The sequence below is a fragment of the Labrus mixtus genome, chromosome 9 (genome assembly GCF_963584025.1).
Source record: "Labrus mixtus chromosome 9, fLabMix1.1, whole genome shotgun sequence".
Taxonomy (NCBI): domain Eukaryota; kingdom Metazoa; phylum Chordata; class Actinopteri; order Labriformes; family Labridae; genus Labrus; species Labrus mixtus.
This window is the reverse complement of record NC_083620.1, coordinates 8248287-8269914: the sequence shown is the minus strand read 5'-3', so window position 1 is coordinate 8269914 and position 21628 is coordinate 8248287. Positions and strand designations below refer to the sequence as shown.

Below are 21628 nucleotides of genomic sequence, written 5' to 3'. Positions count from 1 at the left end.
AATACTAAGAAGTGAACATCCATGCACAGTTTATTAAAGGAATCTGTTTCTTTGTCACTTACAGTGCATGATAAAAAAAAACTCCTAATAGATGTGTTTTTATCGGACAGATTGTTTTTTTAAGGTTAATTTGTTTATTTTTATTTCGTTTTTATTTCAGATGTTATTTTCCCTCTTCTGTAAATTAAGTTAGAAGAGTGTTCTAAAAAAGATGTATAGTGCCTGGATATACGCGGAAGTTCAAATGTTCTTTGTTTTAATGCTCTTTGAGGTCAACATCCAGATTTTTGTGTTTTATTGTTGCACGACGTGTAAATTGTGTTGTTTGTGTGGAAACTGGGATGAAGGACTGCTGGTGAGTTTGGACGCACTAGGACCCGGAGCAGACGCAAATTAAGGACAAGCAGCACATAAGAGGCTTAGTGCATCTAATCTAGACTCCTGCACACACACACACACACACGCGCACACACGCAGAAAGAACATTTCATAAACATTCCATTTTGAAACAAGCACGCACACTTCCCCAAGGAAAACATAGCTATTGTATTTTCATTTAGTTTTCATTTTCTCCAAACTCTTTTATTCCCTTTTATTCCCCTCGTTGACCTGAACGTCCAGCCCACCCTGTCGCAGAAACATCGGCCCATATGCTCCACTATTCCCGTCGTCCCATTTCATTAACAAACTCTGTTTTCATGAGGCATTCATTCCCAGACAATTAAAGTAAAAAGAAATACGCACACTCTTTCTTCTTCGTGCATGCACATCTGTGTCATCCGCTGTGCAACCACTCCAACAGATCACTGTCGAAAAAAGGATTTTTCAAATGGAAATGAGATTGAAGTTTGAGTCAGACAAAGCAGCACACAACAACTCAACTCTGATGAAGCGTGCAGGTCCCTTTTTCTTATCACCAGAGACTACAGCAGGCCCAGCTTCTTTCTTTCCGTCAACAGACAGAAAATTAAGTTCCCATGTCTGTTTCATTCCAGCCAACTGTTTGTCTGCATAAATGATTCTGATGATGTTTGTGTTTCCATTAGGCCTGCACCATATGAGAAAAAAAAGAATGTTAAAGTGTGCATATTAGGGCCTGACCGATACGGGATTTTTGGGCACGATATAACTATTAGGAAGACGAAAATTCTGATACTGATATATCGGCCGATATCTTTTTTTAGATCTGAAAGTAACTGAGCATGTAGGAGCATCACCGCTCCACACTCTGGAGAGTGATGATTCTTGTTGTAATCCATATAGCGCCCTCTGCTGGTGAAAGAGAACTGCAAGTGTAATACAGTGAAACTCAAATGAAATGCTAGTTGACTGGCAAATAAATCTAGAAATATTGGCGCACATCTGCGATACAATTAGTCGATACCGATAGTCACTGGATGTGCAAATATCAGCCGATATTATCGAAAACAAAAATAAGTTGTTGTTTTTTTCACCACTAAATTGGCACCAATTAATCTGAGGGTAGCTGATAGCGAGCTCAAACTTCATCTGACTGCATCGATATGATGTGAAGGCACGGACAATATACCCAGGTTTCCAGCCGATATTTAAAATGCATGCATGCCACGATACGACATGATATGACATGATGCGATGTGATACGATGCAACAAGATGCGATGACATACGATACACTTTATTGTCACTTTGGGGGAAATTTGTCTTGGACTCAAAGTGCTGCCAAACATTCACTTATCACTAGAATCAATAATTTAAAAAAAAACAATAGAAAAACACATCCACATGTAAACAGAGAGGCACACACCAATGCAAAATAACACAACATATATTACACAAGATCTGCAGAAACACAGCATGAGAGATAAGATATTAAAGGTCAGAGAATATAAAATCATATAATTACACCATGACGTTATTGCACGACCCACATAGCCTTATGAAACATTATTCAGGACTTTTTAAAGCGGTGCTGAGTGAAAAAGCTTCGCTCGTTTACAAAAAAGAGATTTATGACAACTGATGATTGCAAACGCTCATATCGCCATAACGGTGAAAATGGGATTAAATGTGCAGCCCTAGTTTCCAGTTTTATTTTTAATGAAATGACGGACGACAAACCATCACATCACAAAAAAACAAACCCCACACACCCCTCCTGTAAACACTTTCCCAGCTATTAAGTACCTCTGACATCATGTTGTTCGATACACACACTGTGGGTTTTTTTTGTATGTCTGTGTGTGCACGCTGTGTGCTTATGGTGTGTGAGAGTGTGTGACAGTTACACACTCACACATACACACACACACGCACAGAGTTCAGCCGATTTATCATAATATGCTTTATCTGAAAAGTAAGTATCTTACCTCGGGATAAAGGGAGGAAAGAGGGGTTTGTGGCCAGATTGACAGAGGAAGGGTGGATGGAGAGAACCGAGCGCTCGCTGCACACAGACAGAGAGCAGCACCTTCAGCTCTGAGGCTGGATCGATCACTATTGATAAGGTAATTGAGCGTTATGGGGAAAAGCCGGGCTGAGAGAGATAGGGGGAGAGAGAGAGAGAGGGTCACGGTGGGGAGTGTGTGTGTGTGTGTGTGTGTGTGTGTGTGTGTGTGTGTGTGTGTGTGTGTGCGCGAGGGAAAGAACAACAGTCTCAGAGCAGGAGGAAGGCATGTGCTGCTTTGTGTCAGGAACTGGTGGAGAGGGGGAAAAAATTGTTACTGGAAGAAAACTGGGTGGAAAGTTAAGAGCTGGGGTGGGCCGTAGGGAAGGAAGAGTAGAGGAGCGTGGTGATAAAACGGGGCAGAAATGAGTGGAGGAAGAGAGAGAGAGAGAGAGCCAGATGGGGTAGGGGAGGGGCGTCCATCTGAGGAAGGTCTTGCTGCAAATCGTGATCCTGATTTTATTTTGGATTCAGTTAAAAATATTGCTCTGACTTCATCATAAATGAGATTTATTCGTTGTTAACAAAATGTCTTTTTGATGCATCTTGCTTATATATTTGAAATGAATGTGTGTGTGTGTGTGTGTGTGTGTGTGTGTGTGTGTGTGTGTGTGTGTGTATTGAGGTCAGTGTGTGTTCTCTCCTCATTAATGTGATGTGAGGATTACTGTGCGTGAGTCTGAGCCACGCCATGTGTCTTTCTCTGCACAGCACTCCTCCTCTAGCTGACACACAAAGGGCTTTATGATATGAAGGTCCCACATACACCCGGCACCCGGGCAGGTTACGCTCTGATATCAGGCGGCCACATTAGTCGATGCTTATACACACCAATCAGCCACAACATTAAGACCACCTGTGCAATCTAATGCAATCCATAAACGTACCATAAGTTCTACTTTTAGGACGCGTCTCTCTTCAAGGTGATGATTCTACCTCATATTGATTATTGACGTCGTAGTGGGTGGTCGTGGTTGTGGCCATGGTGAACTAGAGCGGTGGTTCCCAAAAGTAGGGGTCGGCACCCCCTGGGAGGTCGCGAGACACTAAGAGGGGGGTCATGAGATTCCTTCCAAAAAAAGTAGTTCAAGAGATATTGTGTGTTCGGCTCCTAGAGTTTCTTACACTGAATTACAAGAAATAATATCACAGTGTGCTGTTGTGTGTTTGCCTAATAGCGCGCTTGGCTGTGCGCTACACCAGGAAATGTTTAAACCACCTCCAGGGTCAAGGGGCGTCCCCAGCCTCTAGCAGCGTTATATTTGGGGGTCGCAGGCTGAAAAGTTTGGGAACCCCTTGAAACAGCAGGAAAATGAAGGAGAACTTCCAACATCAGTCTTGGAAAGAAATGCAGGGAAATGCTTGAATGCGTGCCGGCCGTGCTCTCTCAAAAATCAAGATGACTCATATTTAATTTAGTGTAATGGATATCCTAATTTTGTGCACATTTAAATATTCTTGTTTGTTTCTTTTCAAGCTTTGTTGTGCACGATTGTATTGTTTTAAAATAACTAAAAGCCTGTATCAAATCGACGCCTGTCCCAAATAAAGGCAGGCTCATTTTATAGACTGAAGTAAATAAAAGCGTGCACTATTAATAGAAGTTTTACAGTAATTGATTGCAGGCTTATTGCAGTATGTTTAGGTGTGTGTGTGTGTGTGTGTGTGTGTGTGTGTGTGTGTGTGTGTGTGTGTGTGTGTGTGTGTGTGTGTGTGTGTGTGTGTGTGTGTGTGTGTGTGTGTGTGTGTGTGTGTGTGTGTGTGTGTGTGTGTGTGGACCTTGGGTCGTCAGATGGCCGCCATGAGTCTGTGCTAAAGATAAAGTCAGTCTGCGGTCGCTTATATAACGCTGACCTGCATAATAGCATACACTCTGTCCAGTCTACATATAGACAACCCACTGGTTTATAAGTGGACATAGATCAGGACCAGTAACCCCACCAGTTTAACCTTTGAATTACATAAGGTAGGTCATTATGTAAGGCTGCATATCAGCTGTGCATTTGTTTGTTATTGAAAGGACGGCTGAAGACAGACGGGTGTGGAAGGGGTCGTCATGCATCAGAGGGCAGAGGCCGGGAGGCGGGTCGGCGTCCAAGACGGCGAGGACTGTAGGCTCTGCGTGTGAGGCCGCTGCTCCACTGACAGAGCTAAACTACGTCCCTTATAAGGGCGGGAATCGCAGGGTAGTTCTCTTGATAAGCTGACCACGATGATGATATTATCATGATACAGAGATAACTGATCTGCTGCATGACAGATCTCTTATCGTATTTACACCGCTGTCTGACATGACCCCGCTGTCTACTTCATCATGTTTTGCCAATTCATAGCTTTTCTGTCATGTGACCCTCTCAGAGGAGGGCAAAAAGAGATGAAGAAAGTGGGCCCCACCATTGAACGCTCTCTGTGGAGCTGCAGCACAAATCTTTGCTGTAGGCCTATATAATAATATATTCGTCATTAGAGGTGGGGGAAATGATATCGCCTCATGGCTGCCAAGTATGGATATTTTTACTAATTTAAAGTTGCACTGTGGAGTTTTGGTAGAGGAATGTGAAAGTTGGAGAAATGTACAGATTCTGTGGTATATGTCCATAACTCTAAACACAAACTGTCCTCAGAGGAACATTTGGTCACTGTCCACTGTTGGAAGATAAAATGCTACACCAGAAGTTATGGTGGTGGACCCGCTACAGTGAGATTGTAACTCTCCTGAGAGCTTTTTAGCTCCAAACAGCGTTTCAGGGAAACATTTTTTCTTTTGAGTAAAGTTTGTGTGTTCAGTTCAGAAAATAATGCAGAATTGCTTCACTTCTCCAACTTTGAAATTTCACTACCAAACCTCCATAACGCACCTTTAATGGTAAATACGCTTTTTACATTTTTACATTTTTAATTGCTGGAGGGGTTGCACAATTAATTTTGAACAAGTTGCATTGTTAAAAATTCACGTTCAAGTTCGATCAGACTGAAACACTAACAGTTCAGATCTAAAGAGCATGCAGCATGCAGCCTTTTACAGAGTTTGACTTTGTGGGCTCGACTCCAGTGAGATGAGGAGATTTTTTTCTTATTTGACAAAACAGTTCTTGATTTAGTTTAATTAATACGTAGTTAAAGTTACATCGCAATTCTCAGCATATCACAAAATGTTTAAAATCGTAATTCTGGTGATTCCTTCTATACGCCATGCAATTAACATTGTGTCCTCTTGATCGATTTCACAGACAGTCCCCCCCCCCCCCCCCCCCCCCCCCCCGCTGCGGTTATGTGTGTGTGTCCTGCTGTCTTCCGAGTGTAGACAGATTGCTAATCCACCGCAGACAGCAGCAGGTGGAGTGTGTGTGTGTGTGTGTGTGTGTGTGTGTGTGTGTGTGTGTGTGTGTGTGTGTGTGTGTGTGTGTGTGTGTGTGTGTGTGTGTGTGTGTGTGTGTGTGTGTGTGTGTGTGTGTGTGTGTGTGTGTGTGTGTGTGTGTGTGTGTGTGTGTGTGTGTGTGTGTGTGTGTGTGTGTGTGTGTCTCCATGTCATCATTTAGGCCCCCACCTTGATCGCTGTCTGCGGTTTAACAAGTTAACACCTGTTCATGCCCTCATACTCATACACTCAGAATAAGATATGCAGAGAAATTCCAGGTGCATTTCGTTGTCTGTTCGACTGTTTGAAAAATTAATTATGAATTTATTTATTTATTTGTGAGTAAAATACAAACAGCAAAGCTTAAAGAGAAAGACGAACATGGATTAAACAACATCAGGAAATGAACCTTAAAAATCTTTTAAAAACATTTCAGTTTATGTGCTTCAAATTGTTTTGTTTTTTAAAGTGCTCTACTAAAGAATAAATAAAAAATATGTAATGAAAACACTTTGATTACAAAGTGGATGATCGAAGAAAATCATCTAAAAGGTCGACGAGCGTTGCCATGGTTATTGTCAAATGCATTCCTTTAAGTTTCTACGTGGTATATCTTTCTAATATTTCACTGATTATAAAGACACACAGGTCTCTTTTGTTTATTATATTAAAGATTTTAAGCATGTAGTCAGTCAGGCAGAACAAGGTGCAAATCACACACACACACACACACACACACATTCATGCACACATTAAGTCCACAGCTTGTTAAACAAAGCTCATATGTGCATTCATGCATGCTTTAATATGCACTGCCTTATGGAGAACTGTGTGCATTGCGTGTGCGTGTGTGTGTGTGTGTGTGTGTTTCTGTGCATGTGCATACCCCCTCTGGCTGTGTGTATTGGAAGAGTGGGTGAGCTGGTGTGAGTGGTGGTTGGTAGGTTGAATACTTGTGTATGTGTCTTTGTGTGTGTGTGTGTGTGTGGGGGGGGGGGGGGGGGTGCAAGCTACTGTACCACGCTACACACACACACACACACACACACACACACAACACCACCCGCCTCCACCTGCACCCCCATCAAACCCCATATGGCAGTGGACAGCAGTAGTAATCATGGAAGTGGAGCAACAGGCCCTGAGCCTCACTAATCCTCTGCCACACTCCGACACGTGCCACACTGATGCATATACCCACTCTGCAGACACACACACACACACACACACACACACACACACAGACACACTGAAGACACCATGTGTCCACATTTTAAATAAATGCTGTGGATACACTTCATGCACAGCAGCACTCAGACAGACACACACACACACACACACACACACACACACACACACACACACACACACACACATACCAATATGAAGACTGAAGTACAAAAGCATATTCATTCATTCATTATGACTTTATGTAAGTGTATAAGATCCAGGTGCACTCAACAAGCATTAACCCTCACTCACTCTCACACACACACACACACACACACACACACACACACACACACACACAGCCACTATTTGACATGCAGGATGGATAATGCACCATCTCTCCATTAAAAGTATGATTTAGTTTTAACTGCACATCATCAAAATGTTTAATGAAGTTACAGCGTGCATGTTAATCAATACTCTGAGCAGTGCAACAAGCGGGTAGAAAACCACACTGAGTGCTTTCTGAATAACTCATTGCACCTTGCACACACAAAAGCACATTCCCCTGCACACACACAAATAAGAGTCACACACTCGCTGCGACACACAAAAAAACCTTTTAACTGTGACGCACACTGAGACAGGGCTACAATGGCTCTCTTATTGTTAATTGGCCGTTTAATCCCGAGGAATGTGTCTGATTAGTACCCGCCGGTGGGTCAGGATCTTGCTCAACACTCGCCTTCACAATGGACAGGCTGTAACAGAGATCTGGGAGCACGCACACACACACACACACACACACACACACTCACAAGTGGACAAAGGTGTTCACATAAACACTCAGTGCACAAGTCACACGAAGAAACACACAATCCAGTTTCAATGTATGTGTGTGTGGGGACGCAGGGGCCTCGGTGGCCTCACATACCCCCTGTGTGACCACGCATATACAGCAGTATACCCAGCATGCATTTCTCTGTGCTATAATGAACAATAGTCAGATGCATAAAATGTGATTTGCAAATTGGAGAGGCTTATGAGTAGGCTATAATCATAAAGAAAACTCTCACACTTACAAGTAGCTGCATGTATGCGTCCACTGGCAATAATTTCTACAGACGGAAAAGTCTGAAGTATGAAAACCTAGCTAGCATGTTAGCTCGTATACCACAGTACAGTTGGCTAAACCACTGTGGCTAAGGCCACAAATGATTTTGCATCAAAGTTTTTACTTTTGAAAATGTGTTGATTTAGTCTTTGAAAGATTGACTTTCTTTAATAAATAGGAAACAATCTGGACGCTGTGTCTGTAACAGGACAATCTTAATGTTTCATTTGGCCGCAATGAAAAGAACAGATTCTTCTGCAAACTCTGTGTGTAAACTAATTGGGCTGCAAGCTAACGCCAGAGAGTCTGTAATCTAAGAGTGTGTAGGACTTTGGTCTGAGAAGTGTTCTTTTTTTCCTTTGGAGAGCAGCCAGTATTGTCCACTCATGTTTCTAAAGGCCCTGAAACACCAAGCAGACGGCAAAGAACTAGTGGCGACGAGGGCTGCTTGTGGCCAAAAAGTTGCACGAGAACCAACCGCAAAGACTGCAGCCGACGGCCAACCTCAAAGAACGCTCTGCGCAGGCGTGAGGGGCGGCGTGAAGACCATTTTCACACCGCTGTCAGTCACCACTCGTATTATAGGCAGCCTACTAACGGAGAGTAATGTCTGATAAAAAGTTGAAAATGGCGCTGGCGTTGTCAGCCCTTGGTCTTTTAGTGGAAAAAGAAAAGAAGAGGCGGAGGAGATAAATAAGGAGAAACCGCACTAATGGGTGAAAGCATGGATACTACAGCAGCATGCTCAAGTTTCCTGAACCTGTGTCGAGAGCTGGAGAGAAATGAAACCTCTGGACAGCCAATCAGAGAGATTCCTCTCGCCAATCGCCATCGCCGATTCAACGAGAAACTGCAAAAACTAGGGCAACGATTACTCACTGAGGTCCCACTAGGACCGACGGCTGACGATCTCCTTGGTGTGTCAGGGAGGTCACCTTAAAACAATTCAAAACAGATATCTGTACAGATGTCTGCACGCCTTACATGTTGTTCCTCAACACCAACCCCTTTCTCACTTTTCAAGTCACAAGTCCGACTCCTAACAGGAAAAATAAGTCTTCATCAGATGTCCTTCATCACTAACATAGGGGGACCATGTTTTCAAACCTCAAACACTGTAATGACTCGTGGTTCATTAGGTCAAGATCAAATCTGAACGTATGGTCATCCTACTCTGACGTCATAAGATAGCTGACGAGTTTCAAGATTGGTAAGTTAGGTGCATAAAAATGGCAGGGAATAATGAATTAAAGTGACAAGTGGGATCTCTGCTTGTCAACACACGCTCTATCGCAGACTCTTCATGCAACATCAGAGCTGTTGAGCGCTTTTATATGTTCAGGGGAAATTACTTTTTGGTTTCAATACTTGCAAAATCTTTCTTACGTTCATGCAAGTTTTTCCTACACTATAGCTTTGAGTACTTAATCAAGTGATGCTACATATCAGTTTCAGAACCATGTCTCGTCTTGCGGTCCCATGCATTCAAACCAAACCCTCTCCTCCACTTTCCTCTACACATCCACTCCCCTCCCTCCATAACGTTTGATCTATTTCTTTCTTTCGTCTTATCTGTGGAATGCTAAGAGGGTTCATCTTTCCCCCCACTAATTCAGAATCATCATTCCTAAATAATAAATGTATGGCATCCTGACCTCGCTAATTAAACAACATCAAGATCTTTTGAAGAGTCACATCACGACTCACTAACATGGGATGCTAACTTGTTAATTAGCTGTCATTGATGGTAGTCAGGTGTTGAATGGATCTGGATCATGTGTGTAGTTTTGATTCCCGTTGGCTCTGGGTCCTGATGATCTGCATGTATCACATTACATCCACTGTGCCTCAGTACATTTGTTACACGTTGTGTGAAACGTAAAGTGTGTCCCAGTTTTTTTTTTTTAAAAAGCAAGACGGCATTTTTAACTCGTTGAAGTTTGAGATTGGAGTGAATTAAACACTAAGAAAGGGGTGATTGGTTGATTCAGACAGGTTAAAGGTGGAGAGGTAGGGTCAGAGGGGACCGGGATCTACCTGTGTGTTCTTGTCTGTGTGTGTGAGTGTGTATGTGTGTGTGTGTGTTCTGTAGGAGGTCCAGGCAGGCTGCATCACTGCTGACACACTGCTGCTGGTAAATCCAGCTTAGTGTGTCTAAAACAGGACTACGAAATCTGCCACAGGGCCCCTAATGCTAGGGCCGCTGTCACCCTCAATCACTCACACACTCCTAATCCCCACGCCGTGACCCAACACACACACACACACACACACACTGGCTGGCTACCCGGTGTTCTGGGCCCATTCAGCTTGGCAGGCAGCCCCAGTACCAGGGGACACCAGCCACAGGGTCAGCGTTTCACATCAGGGAGGGAGGGAGGGAGGGAGGGAGGGGAGGAGAATGTGGCTTGGTGAAGTAGTCTGGACAGTGGACAGACAGAGGTAGTGGTGGAGGGTGGAGGAGCGCAATAAGGAGGCTACGGTGGCTGAGGTAGTGGAAGGTTGAGATTCGGGGAGGGGTCAAAACTGTTTTATCACAGTGAACATTAATGTTTAAAACAAGCACAGCAGCAGCCACACTAAACAGCAACAAAGCCTTCTTTAGCGTTCATTCAGCATGTGAGGAAAGCCTTTTATTTTCTGGGTCGGCATTACAGCTCTGCTCGTAGAGACTTTGTTGGGACCTGGAGGGTCTCCGGTTCAAGTCCCAGTAGGACCAATGCATGGACTTGGGGATGGTTTTGTTGCTGGAGACGAGCTAGTTGTTTTCTGAACCCTGTCGAGCAAGGCACTGCTAGCAAAAAAAATGCTTGGGCAGGGCGCTGATGTGCCTATAGCGGTTATGTTGCGCGCCCCATGTACAGAGGCTGCGGTCCTCACTGCAGCGGCCGGGGGTTTGAATCCAACCTTGGCGCTTCGCTGAGTGTCATCCCCCGCTCTTTCCTCCCAACACGTCTTGTCTCTCTTCAGCTGTCCCGTCTTATAGAGGCAAAACCAGCAAAAAAATATGAAGAAAAACTGCTTGGGCGCTCATTGGTGTGCAGACCCCCCCCCCCCTGCCACCCCCCCACACATACACACACACACACACACTCTGGCACGTCCATAACTTCCTGTTTGTGTGTTTCTGTAATCCTGATTTATGTTTGTGTTGCATGTTCGACACACACAGAGTACAGACTTAATGTATGTCTTCTTCTCCTTCAGAGCGCCTTGTTTGTTTCCCCTTTGACTTGTTGTGTTTCCCTACAGAAGAATCACGTCACACACTCTTTTTTTTGTGGTTATGATAGACAATAATATCTCAGATAACAATGTGAAAAACAAGTTAAGTGTTAACGGTCACGCGCAGTAATGAGAATGATCACCTGAGTCTGCAGCTCCTCTCGGCTTTACGGAGGTCGACTCAATGCTCCGCCACAGCTCACCTGTTTCAGATCATTAGTTCATTTTCAAGGCATGCAGCTGATTTCTGCAGAAAACCTCCACTGCAGACTCTCTGGATCACCAAACAGAAAGATTTCAAAACAGCAGGGGACAGCATTTAGTTTCTGATAAGCCACTTTTTTTTAAGACGTTTGTTGCGGCATAAAACTAAAAGAACTTAAAAATCTTTGACAATGATCGGTTGGACAAAAAGTAGGACTCTTAAAGAGGACATATTATCCCCCTTCTCCACCTTTCAAACAGTCCCCTGTTTGAAAGGTTGACTGAAAGTTAGGCTGAGACAGCATTTCCAGCATGGAGACCGCCATCGATGAGACTCCAACGCGCTTGCAGGAACAGACGGGTGACCTCACTTAGGCTTCGTCCATTAAGGTGGACATATTATCCCCCTTTTTCCACCTTTTCAAACAGTCCCCTGTGGTCTAAATGAAACATCTGTGCTGTGCTTTGGTCAAAATATAACATGAATCAAGCACCAGAGGAGGTTTGTGACCCTGTATAAACCAGCTCTCTCAGAACGCTCCGTTTTGGTGTGTGTGTCTCTTTAAATGCAATGAGCCCCCCCTGAGTTTTCCCCGTAGACATCTCTCCTCTGTAGCGAGAATAAAAATGGCCGACCTGCGCAAAAGTTTTGCGCAGGAGGTGGAGTCCATGGGTGGAGATACCAGGGGAGGGGATATTTTTACCAGAATCCCACTGTGACATCCCAGTCATCATTTGATCTCCGTCATTTTGTTTTCATGATCGTGGGGAAGACAAAATCGTAATCATAATTGAAACTCGATTAATTGTCCGGCACTTCCGACTTGAGTTCCCTTTTTAGCATTAGATGTGCAGATGTTGTGATGTGAATGTGATGTGTTTTAAGATCCTCCGAGCAGTGACATCACAAAATGCGAAGATCGCCATGCCGACAGCGGTAGAGCATTAGTGCTGCAGAGTATTAAATTCTGATTTCTGGTTTTAAACTACCAGACTCACCGTACTCAACATGCATATTTAGCTTTTTAACAAGTATGAAAGTGGAAAACTGCACATGGGACGCCATTATTAGCACGCCATAGACACTTCAAACCGGCCGCTTTGACTCCTGAGAGAAACAGGACACTTGGTGGACTGATGGCTGAGGCGGTACAAAGCTTTACTTTAGGACGAGCTGGATGTTTGATTTCTGGATCATCTTCTTCCTGCCAGTGAGCACGCCTCGGTTCTTACGGCGCCTCTCTTTTCTGTGTCCTAACAGGTTATCACGCACGTGGAGCAGCGAGATTGGCGCTCGGAGAGACAAACGGGAGACGGGTCGAACTTCAAGGCATCGAAAACTGAAATCCTTTTGCGGATCTCTTTCATTTAACTCAAGCAGCCAGTTTACATTGCCCTTCTGTAGTCTCATGTCTTCATGTTTCAAACTTGTGGTGATGAGTCTTTTATTGTTGTTAAACTGCAGAAAAACACTTTAACCCATCAGGAAGGCGGTTGGCATGGTGTTCATGTCGGCTGAACAATAATCGAGAAACATTCACGTCCAAACCAAAGAGGGGCAGGTGCTGCAGAAATGTCCCTAAAAACAAAGAGAAAGACAGCTTGCACACTTTCGGGGCCCCAATTTCCAGAAAATGCGGAGTGCATGTGTGAAAACGGCTAAAAGTTGCTCAGCAGGTGGCGCTCTGACTCTATTGTTTCTGATACTCTCGGCACTGTCTCCTCCACAAGTAGAGCAATATTAAAAACATGCACAGTCCACATATTTTTTTTCAAAATTCCAGAGTATGAGTTCTCTATATTAGCTGTCATACTTGGGATTTTTTTCTGCCTCCTTAATGGGCATTAAATAAAAAGTGCTGCAGTGTAACGCCTCAGCCTGTAAAATGGACACAGAGAAGAATTAAGTTAAGAGGCCTATCAGTATAACTTGGGATCGTCTCGCACTAGTAGCTTTAAGGGGACTAGCGGGGCTTTTTACCGCTGCTACTGTAAGTCACTGCAACAAGCCTCTCAGCTCTAAATCCTAATTGTGTCTGCAAACAAACGGAGGATCCACTATCCGTCCATTTCTCCTCTCAGTCCTCAAAAGTCAGGAAATCTGTGCAGTCAGATGAGGATTTTTTTTAAGGATCTGTAAAATTAATCGCCTTTTATGATTTGTTTTGGAACTTAGACCCCCAGCCTGCAGACTTACATGACATTTTATTAATTTATTTATTTTACAGACTTTATAAATCCCAGAGGGGACACTCGGGTTTACACTCTGTCACTGAAAGACATGCTCCTCACACACATTGGCCTGAAACACACACACACACACACACACACACACACACACACACACACACACACACACACACACACACACACACACACACACACACACACACACACACACACACACACACACACACACACACACAGACGCACAAACACGACCTGTGGACATGCATCAGAAAAGATGTCAGAGTGAGGGGGCTGCTACACAGGGTTGGGGGTTTGATGCCATGCGCAAGGGCACCTCTGCAGTACTCGGGAAGTGCCCTGGCAACTCTCCTGCCACCAGACCAACCTCCATATTTAGGTCCACATCCGCTTCCCAAACCCAAGTCCCTACAGACTGAGGTACTGCTGCCCCCCATGTACAGTACATGCGTGCTTCCAAGCGTTAAGTAATTTCTAACAACCGAGACGTTTAATTCTTCACAGAGAAAGCCTGGATAAAAGTTTGAATCAACTTAACGCTCTGAAGGTGAGTAAGGGAAAGGAAACTTTTGGAGGAAACCCTGTAAATTAACATTTATATATTCTGTACATGTACAGCATTTTTCTTCAACGTGTCACATTGTATTTTAAATAAAGCTGAACAGTTGCATCAGTGTGTGTTCATGTGCCTGAGTGTTCTTTTTTTTGTATGGGTGGGATATGTATGTATATATGTGTTGTGTTGTGTGTATGCTGGCTGCTGGAACACCTACATTTCCCTGCTGGGATGAATAAAGTATAGCTTATCTTATGTTTGTGCCCATTCATTCACACCGCTCTCAACGCTCACTAATTGGACTGGACAGTGATCCGTCACCTAAGATCTGAGGGTCAGTGCTGTGGAAACTCAGGAGCGACGGACACACGGAGAGAAGCGCACATAACACAAGTCATGCCAGGATCGGCTGTCTCACACACACACACACACACACACACACACACACACACACACACACACACACACACACACACACACACACACACACACACACACACACACACACACACACACACACACACACACACACACACACACACACACACACACACACACACACACACACACACACACACACCAGCTCGCGCACACACACGTAATGTCCGAAGACTTCGGAAGCGTATTTGTTTACAAAGATCAAAATAGTTGTCCGCAAATAGTGAAGTAGGCTACACACTGACAAGCATCATGCACGTTGTTATGGAGGGGAGGCGAAGGCAAAGACGCAACACTGCCATCCAGTGGTCACTTGATGAAGTTCATTTAAATTCAGAGTGCATTTGCATGAATGAATAAACGATTATACATCACTGTGGAGACATTTCAGGACTACAAAGAAGATACATACCATGTACACAGAGGGATCTATGCTAGAGTCTTTGTTATTAAACGATAGCTCTTAATTCTGAGTCCTCGTCAGCTCATTTACAAATTTAAAAATATCCTCTGTTGTGGATTCAGACATCTTTGCCCTCCAGGTTGTTGGTAATACAACCCCACGGAATACTTCAGAGAACTGGGAGGTGCTGGTGTTAATCTGCATTATTCTTAAATAATTGAATAATAATAATAGGTTAAATAAAAATGTAGGCTACGTGGTGGTTCTCATCTGATGGGTCGGTACCCCAAAAGTGGGTCGCAGAGCTGTTTTCAGTGGCCTGTGAATGTGGACCTTGTTTTGTTCCGTCTCCTTGTTTTAGCACGTTTTTAACAAACTGCCCTTCTTTCTCTTGTTCATTAAATAAATCTCATTGGTTGAAAAATATAAAGACATGTGGGCCGTGAGTTCTCATTAAAGATCGAGTCAGCAGCTTTTTGTCTAAAAAAGAAAATAAAGCCAGGATTTTCATCCTATTTATCTTGTAAAGCAAATAAGACCCGGATGGTGCAGCTTTTATTCCTAACAATATTAATAAATGTGTTGCGCTGGTCAGGTGGTAAAAGGAGGATCACACAGACCTGCTACAGTCCATGACAAGACCTCCAACATCGTCTCACTGGCGCCATCTGCTGTTCACACAGGGAAGTGTTATTTGTTGGATACTTTCCGTATGGAGGGAACGATAACCTGAAGTTTAATGAAGCTCTAGCGGAAGTTCAGTCAGGAAGACTTCACGATCGGGGTCTTTCTCAGTCATCCCTTTTTGCACGCTCACTCACGTTTCCGCTGTCATTTTCTGGGGCTGTCATTGGATAATCAGCTGTCTCGTTAGCTGGACTCCAATGGGGGGGATTTATTCTGTCGACGCTCAGAATTGTTATTCTCACCCCCCTCAAAGAGTCCAATCGCAAAAGTATTTCTGTCAGTCACATTTCCATGTTATTAATTGTCATAAATAATTTTCTTTATTCACTCACTCCTGATTGAATTGTCATTAGTGACAGAAGTTGAAATGCTCCTCTCAGTTTTTAAAAAAGAAAATCAGAACAGTCTTTTTTTTATTATTTTATTATTCAATTCTGTTTATGACAGTCGTTATAAGGGTTATAATAAGTCAGAATGGTTTTTATTTATTGCTTCTTCTCAAGAGTTCAGACGACGACCTGGTTGGTGTTTTTAAAAAAATATGTTGCATGAATTCTCAGGGAGGCCTTCTTCATCTTTGCACATAAGATGCTTAATTAGAATTTAAACTTTAATCACTAAAATAAACGGATTCCTTTTGAAAAGTCCACTTTGAGAAGCACAGAATTTAAACCTGTTGCAGGTAGAGATGCACCGGTTGGGCAGTTCAGGGCCGATAACGATTCTTCAAACAACAATTTAGCCGATTGCCGGTTCTAAGGTTTCATGACTTATTTGGTGTCAGACTCCCACAATGCAACATTTCCTCTCATGTTTGACCATGAAAACAAGTCAGAGTTTGTCCAACAGGTGACTTCAGCTGCCCAATAAAAACCCTCTTCTGTAAATCAGTCGTTAGGGGAACTAGATGTCAGCATTCAATCGATCTGGCACAACAAATAAACATCGCCACCTCGTGCCACGTTATTTGCCGGGGGCCGACATACCGATGTTGAACCGATGCATCCCTAGTTGCAGGGTGACTCTACGTGGACGAACATGTGAAAGATTTTGTACTTTTGTTGTTTTTAAAGATGTGAAATGGAAAAATGAAGCTCCCTGACGACACTACGATACTCTGAAATCGTGGTCTGAAGTTTGCAAGGGAACCTTTACTCCCGCTCTGCGATGGCAACCAGGTGAACTTCTATCTCAGCCTCCGAGAGCGTCCTGCAGGAGGAGGACAGGAGGGGGTGAGGAAAGGGCAACGTGGGAGACATAACCATTATTAACATAACACATTAAAAGAAATGAAAATGCACCCGACTCCTGAGTATGTGACACAATATCAAGAGCAGTGTGAGGTTTCGAGTGAAGTTACCTGAACTTTGGGCTCTCCTTGGTGACCAGCCCGACCTCCAGCTCAGCGGCCTTGAAGTCCAGGGACAGGACCGAGGACAGACACGAGATGGCCAACTGCAAAGACGGACAGAAAGGTTGACTTTGGTGATTCCCTCGAACACGTAAAAGATTCAGTAAATGTTCTTTTTTGGTCGAGGAGGGTCGCACTGAGAGATCTGACAGCATCTGTGAACATGGTTTACCGTAAATGTCCACCACAGGTCCAAATCATTCACGGAAGTTCAAGACTGTAATAAGAAGGTAATCACCTGCTCACACATGATTTCAGTTATGACATTTAGACCAATGTGTTAAGGCCCCGTGTCCACATAGCGTTATTTCCGGGCAGAAAAGCACTGCTTGCCCGTCCTGTCTCTATGACAACAGTCTGTTAACAACGGCCGCTGTATGACCAACACTGCTCCGTTACTTTACTGCATGTTTTATATTTGAGATCGTTTATTTCCCGATCAGAGACGGAGCGAGGAGGATGCGTGTACAAGACACGATCCGTAGGCGGCAAAACTTCAGGGAATATCATACATTTGGAAAAGAGCGCCGGTGACTTCTACAGAGAGATTCTGAAGGGCGCTGCACTTTTTCTCCAAGATGCAAACGCTAGGTGGACACGGGGCCTAAATGATCCCCTCTTAAAACTAATATACGGATCATAAATAAGGAATTAAGCTGCTTCAGTTCAAGTTAAATGCGTGGAGCCTTCATGCAAAATGATGATGTATGTTCTTCTGTGATGGTCGAGGCCTTCCAACAATCGGTCACTTTTAACGAGGCAGTTAAAGTCGTTTCTCTGACATCTCACACGCCCAAAATGAACGAGCAAACGACCAACCTGCACGGTCCGGTCATGGGTCAGCTCAGGCTTCTTCTTCAGTTTCTTCTCCAGATAGCTGTTGGCCTCCGTTTGTTTGGCGCCCACTGCTGTCGCCCTGAAGCCACAGAAGTAACCGGCGGGGTCACATTTATACAGGACAGGACCCTGCTGGGGGTCGACGGCCGCCATCATCATACCTGCAGAGAGCAGAGGAGGAGGAGGAGGAGGAGAGAGGAGGGATGACACAGACAGAAAAACATAAAGAAAAGTACGAGCTTTGAGAGAAGACAAGGGAACGATTTCCCTGCAGAATGACTTATTACTGATAAATACAAACTTGAAAATAAAGAGCAGGATAAAAAAGGAAATGACCAACAAGACCCCGACTCACAGCAGCCAAGAGGCCTCATTTCTGCGTTCTGTGTGTAGACCTGGGAGATATCAGCCAACCTGCGACACAACGCGTCCACCGTGATGTCATAACCAAACTTGTATTTCCATTCGCCCGCTTCCAACCGTGCCCGGTGAACCTGAGAACGACTGTCCGCTGCAACGAGCAGAGAAGGAGGAGAGTGCAGCTTTATAACGATGTCGTATCAAAATCATCCACAAACAGAAAAGTTCTTTAAATACGACGCCAGATTCTCAGAACCTGTGTGTATGACATGATATCTGATCCAACGGTGTGTGTGGTGAATAAATACCGTTATGACCAGTCATCACACAGCCGATGCGATGGCTGAGTTTGAACATGTTGGTCACAGTTGAAGGGTCCAGCAGCTTGTCCTGCAGCCAGAAACAAAAGAGAGTCACCTCCAGTTTACTGAATCAAACCTTAGTGACAAACATCAATACATCCCATCACAATCCCAGGATGAGTCTGCAGAGGGGCGCTAAACAGGTTGTTCTGCAAATCATGTGCTAGTTCCCCGATATGAAACCTTCAAGCCTCGACGTATAAGCTGGGGAAACCTCTTAATATAGGCTCCCACTTGTACAGTGTTTTTGAACATATATTTGGGTAACCTGAGTGTCTACCGACCCACAAAATGTGAAATAAACCCATCCAGTCTCCTTGTGATGTCACAGTGGGATTCTGGTAAAATAATTTAAATGTAAAAAATGTACAGAATAAATACGTGCAGCTGATGAAGACATGCTGAGTATGGAGGAGGCGAAATGTGTGAAGCCATCGCCGTGTCTCTGTGCGCTGTGTGTCCTGACGCAGTTATGTTTATTAAAACTAAAAACACACTTGATGATAAATGCACGATATTGAAAGATATTAATGAAAACTGGTGGCTCTATGGTCTTTGTGTTAGTCTAATGTTTAACTCTACATCAGTGATTACATTAGTGTACAGGTCCGGTCCTCTGAGGTCCGTCCGGGATAATGAAGGCGAGACGGCACTGATGCAATATGTATGTGGCGGACTTTTATTTTCTGTTTGTATTTGTTTATATCATAATTCAAGAGACTTATTGGAAACAGCTCACTACATGCACAATTATAGTCTAAATAAAACAATGGCCGTTTTTAATGATTCTGATGACGTGGATCTGTCAGTAAAGTTTGATATTTAGTGAAATAAAATGTGGAAGAGACATCAATATACAGTCTGCAGGCTTCAATTCACCACTTCACCGTCTGTGTCGCCAATTTCCCCTGCCTCCAAAATGAACGTACGCCTGGGTCACAGTTTGCTTACCGGTGAGCACATTTTACCATCAGGTTTGTTTTTATAGATCACAAACTTTGCGTGGGAAAAGGCGTACGCCAGTTTCAGACCCCGTTTTGTGCGTACACAACGGTTCTAAATGAGACGCCTGGTTCATACAGGGTCACAAACCTCCTCTGGTGCTTGATTCATGTTATATTTTGACCAAAGCACAGCACAGATGTTTGAAAAGGTGGAAAGAGGGGATAATATGGCCTCTTTAATGGACGAAGCCTAAGTGAGGTCACCCGTCTGTTCCTGCAGGGCGCTTTGGGGTCCAATTGATGGCGGTCTCCATGTCTCAGTCTAACTTTCAGTCAACCTAACAACAGGCTGAGAGCTGGAGCTGAGGCGGGTTTTAAGCCTCTTCACAAACCGTTACATCGAGCCCGCCCGTCAATCATGTCAGCGACGCGCCTTCTTGTGAATGACGCTTATCCTGTATCCATTATCTATACTGCTTCTCCTGTTCAGAGTCGCATCAGCTTCATTTCACTTACTCACTGACGCCAGTATCAGATAAGTAAGGAGTTTTTTTTTTTGTTTTTTTTTAAATGCAAGTCGTGCAAAGCTTCGCTAAAGGTTTCACAGACTGACGACATGAAAGGAGAACATGAGGAGGATATGGGATACAGGACGACAACCTTTGTTATGTCCTCCTTCTGTAGCTGAAGTAATACGAGGTCGTCAACATTAAAGTATTCTTCGGATTGGAAATGTGAGAGCTTGCCTTTTTTTAATATCAGTTTCTTGTTCATATATTCGACTGTCAGCTCAGCAGAACGCTGGAGTCAGGACTCCTGCAGGGCTTCACTGTTTCGCTTCACATCATCCAAGCGAGGGTTTGAGTGTGTGTGGTTGTGTGTGTGTGTGTGTGTGTGTGTGTGTGTGTGTGTGTGTGTGTGTCATATCTTACAGGTATTTTCTTTTGCGTGACCACCACCACGGTGTCTAAACCCCGGACCCCCACAGACGTCAGCCCACTCTGGGAGACAGCTTTGAAGGCGTACTCTGCAAGATAAAGAAGAGCAGTTTGTCATATCACATTAAAACAGTATGATGATATCCTCCACATTAAAACAGTATGATGATATCCTCCACATTAAAACAGTATGATGATATCCTCCACATTAAAACAGTATGATGATATCCTCCACATTAAAACAGTATGATGATATCCTCCACATTAAAACAGTATGATGATATCCTCCACATTAAAACAGTACACATGATGAAATCCTCTTCACAAAGGAAACACTCAAAACCTGCAGACAATGTGATGCTTTAAAGTTACTTCTTACAATGCAAATAATGATCATGATGAAAAACTTTAACCATTAAGTCATGCAGAGTTTTTATATGAATTTAATAAAGATGAAGGGTTTTGAACTTTATGTTAAAGTACAAGTTTTAATGTAAACTACATTCAATCCAAAAGCTAACCACGTTAGCAACATAATTAGGCTATACTAACATGTTTCGCAGAGGGCAGGTTGTTCTCTACTTTCAGCAGAAATTGTAAATCGTGGTTGTGAGCTTCTCTTGTGTGTCTACAGCCGTCAGTGTAACAGAAACACCTGTGAATAACCGGTGTGTCTCTTACCGACTTGGTACAGGCGGCCCTCCGGTGAGAAGATGGTGATGTGTCGGTCGAAACCTGCGTTTGACCCGCGCGACATTCTCCGTCTCCCCTCGTGACCTCAGGTGAACTTCAGGTAACGTTGGCGACTTCAAGTCTCTTTTCCTGGTTTATCCTTAAACTTTTAACGTCGTCACCTAATCAGAGGAATGAAGGCCGTGCTGCAGCTAGACGACATGCAGTGTAATAATGGAGTCACTTCCCCGAAAGATTTTTTTACTTTCTGTTTCAGTTGTTGATGCTCAGCCCAAAGACCGGCCTCTCTCATTATT

At 43.8% G+C, this 21628-nt stretch overlaps 2 protein-coding genes and 1 long non-coding RNA gene across 3 annotated transcripts in view; 1 reads left to right on the top strand and 2 right to left on the bottom strand.

Annotated features, from left to right (window-relative positions):
* The window catches only part of sars2 (seryl-tRNA synthetase 2, mitochondrial), a 177302-nt gene that overhangs the window by 129821 nt on the left and 25853 nt on the right, over window positions 1-21628 (bottom strand). The window lies entirely within an intron of this gene.
* LOC132979845 (uncharacterized) lies at window positions 1429-13931 on the top strand. The gene is made up of 2 exons (XR_009674103.1): window positions 1429-2485; window positions 12757-13931. It is a non-coding gene; the product is annotated as an uncharacterized LOC132979845 (long non-coding RNA).
* On the bottom strand, window positions 16230-21624 carry LOC132979831 (proteasome subunit alpha type-6-like). Its single transcript, XM_061045674.1, has 7 exons — window positions 21321-21624; window positions 20634-20728; window positions 18704-18785; window positions 18391-18546; window positions 18018-18196; window positions 17148-17242; window positions 16230-16996 (listed from the first exon to the last, which is right to left on the bottom strand). The coding sequence occupies exons 1-7, from the start codon at window positions 21394-21396 to the stop codon at window positions 16939-16941; spliced, it is 741 nt and encodes a 246-aa protein (XP_060901657.1). The 5' UTR covers window positions 21397-21624; the 3' UTR covers window positions 16230-16938.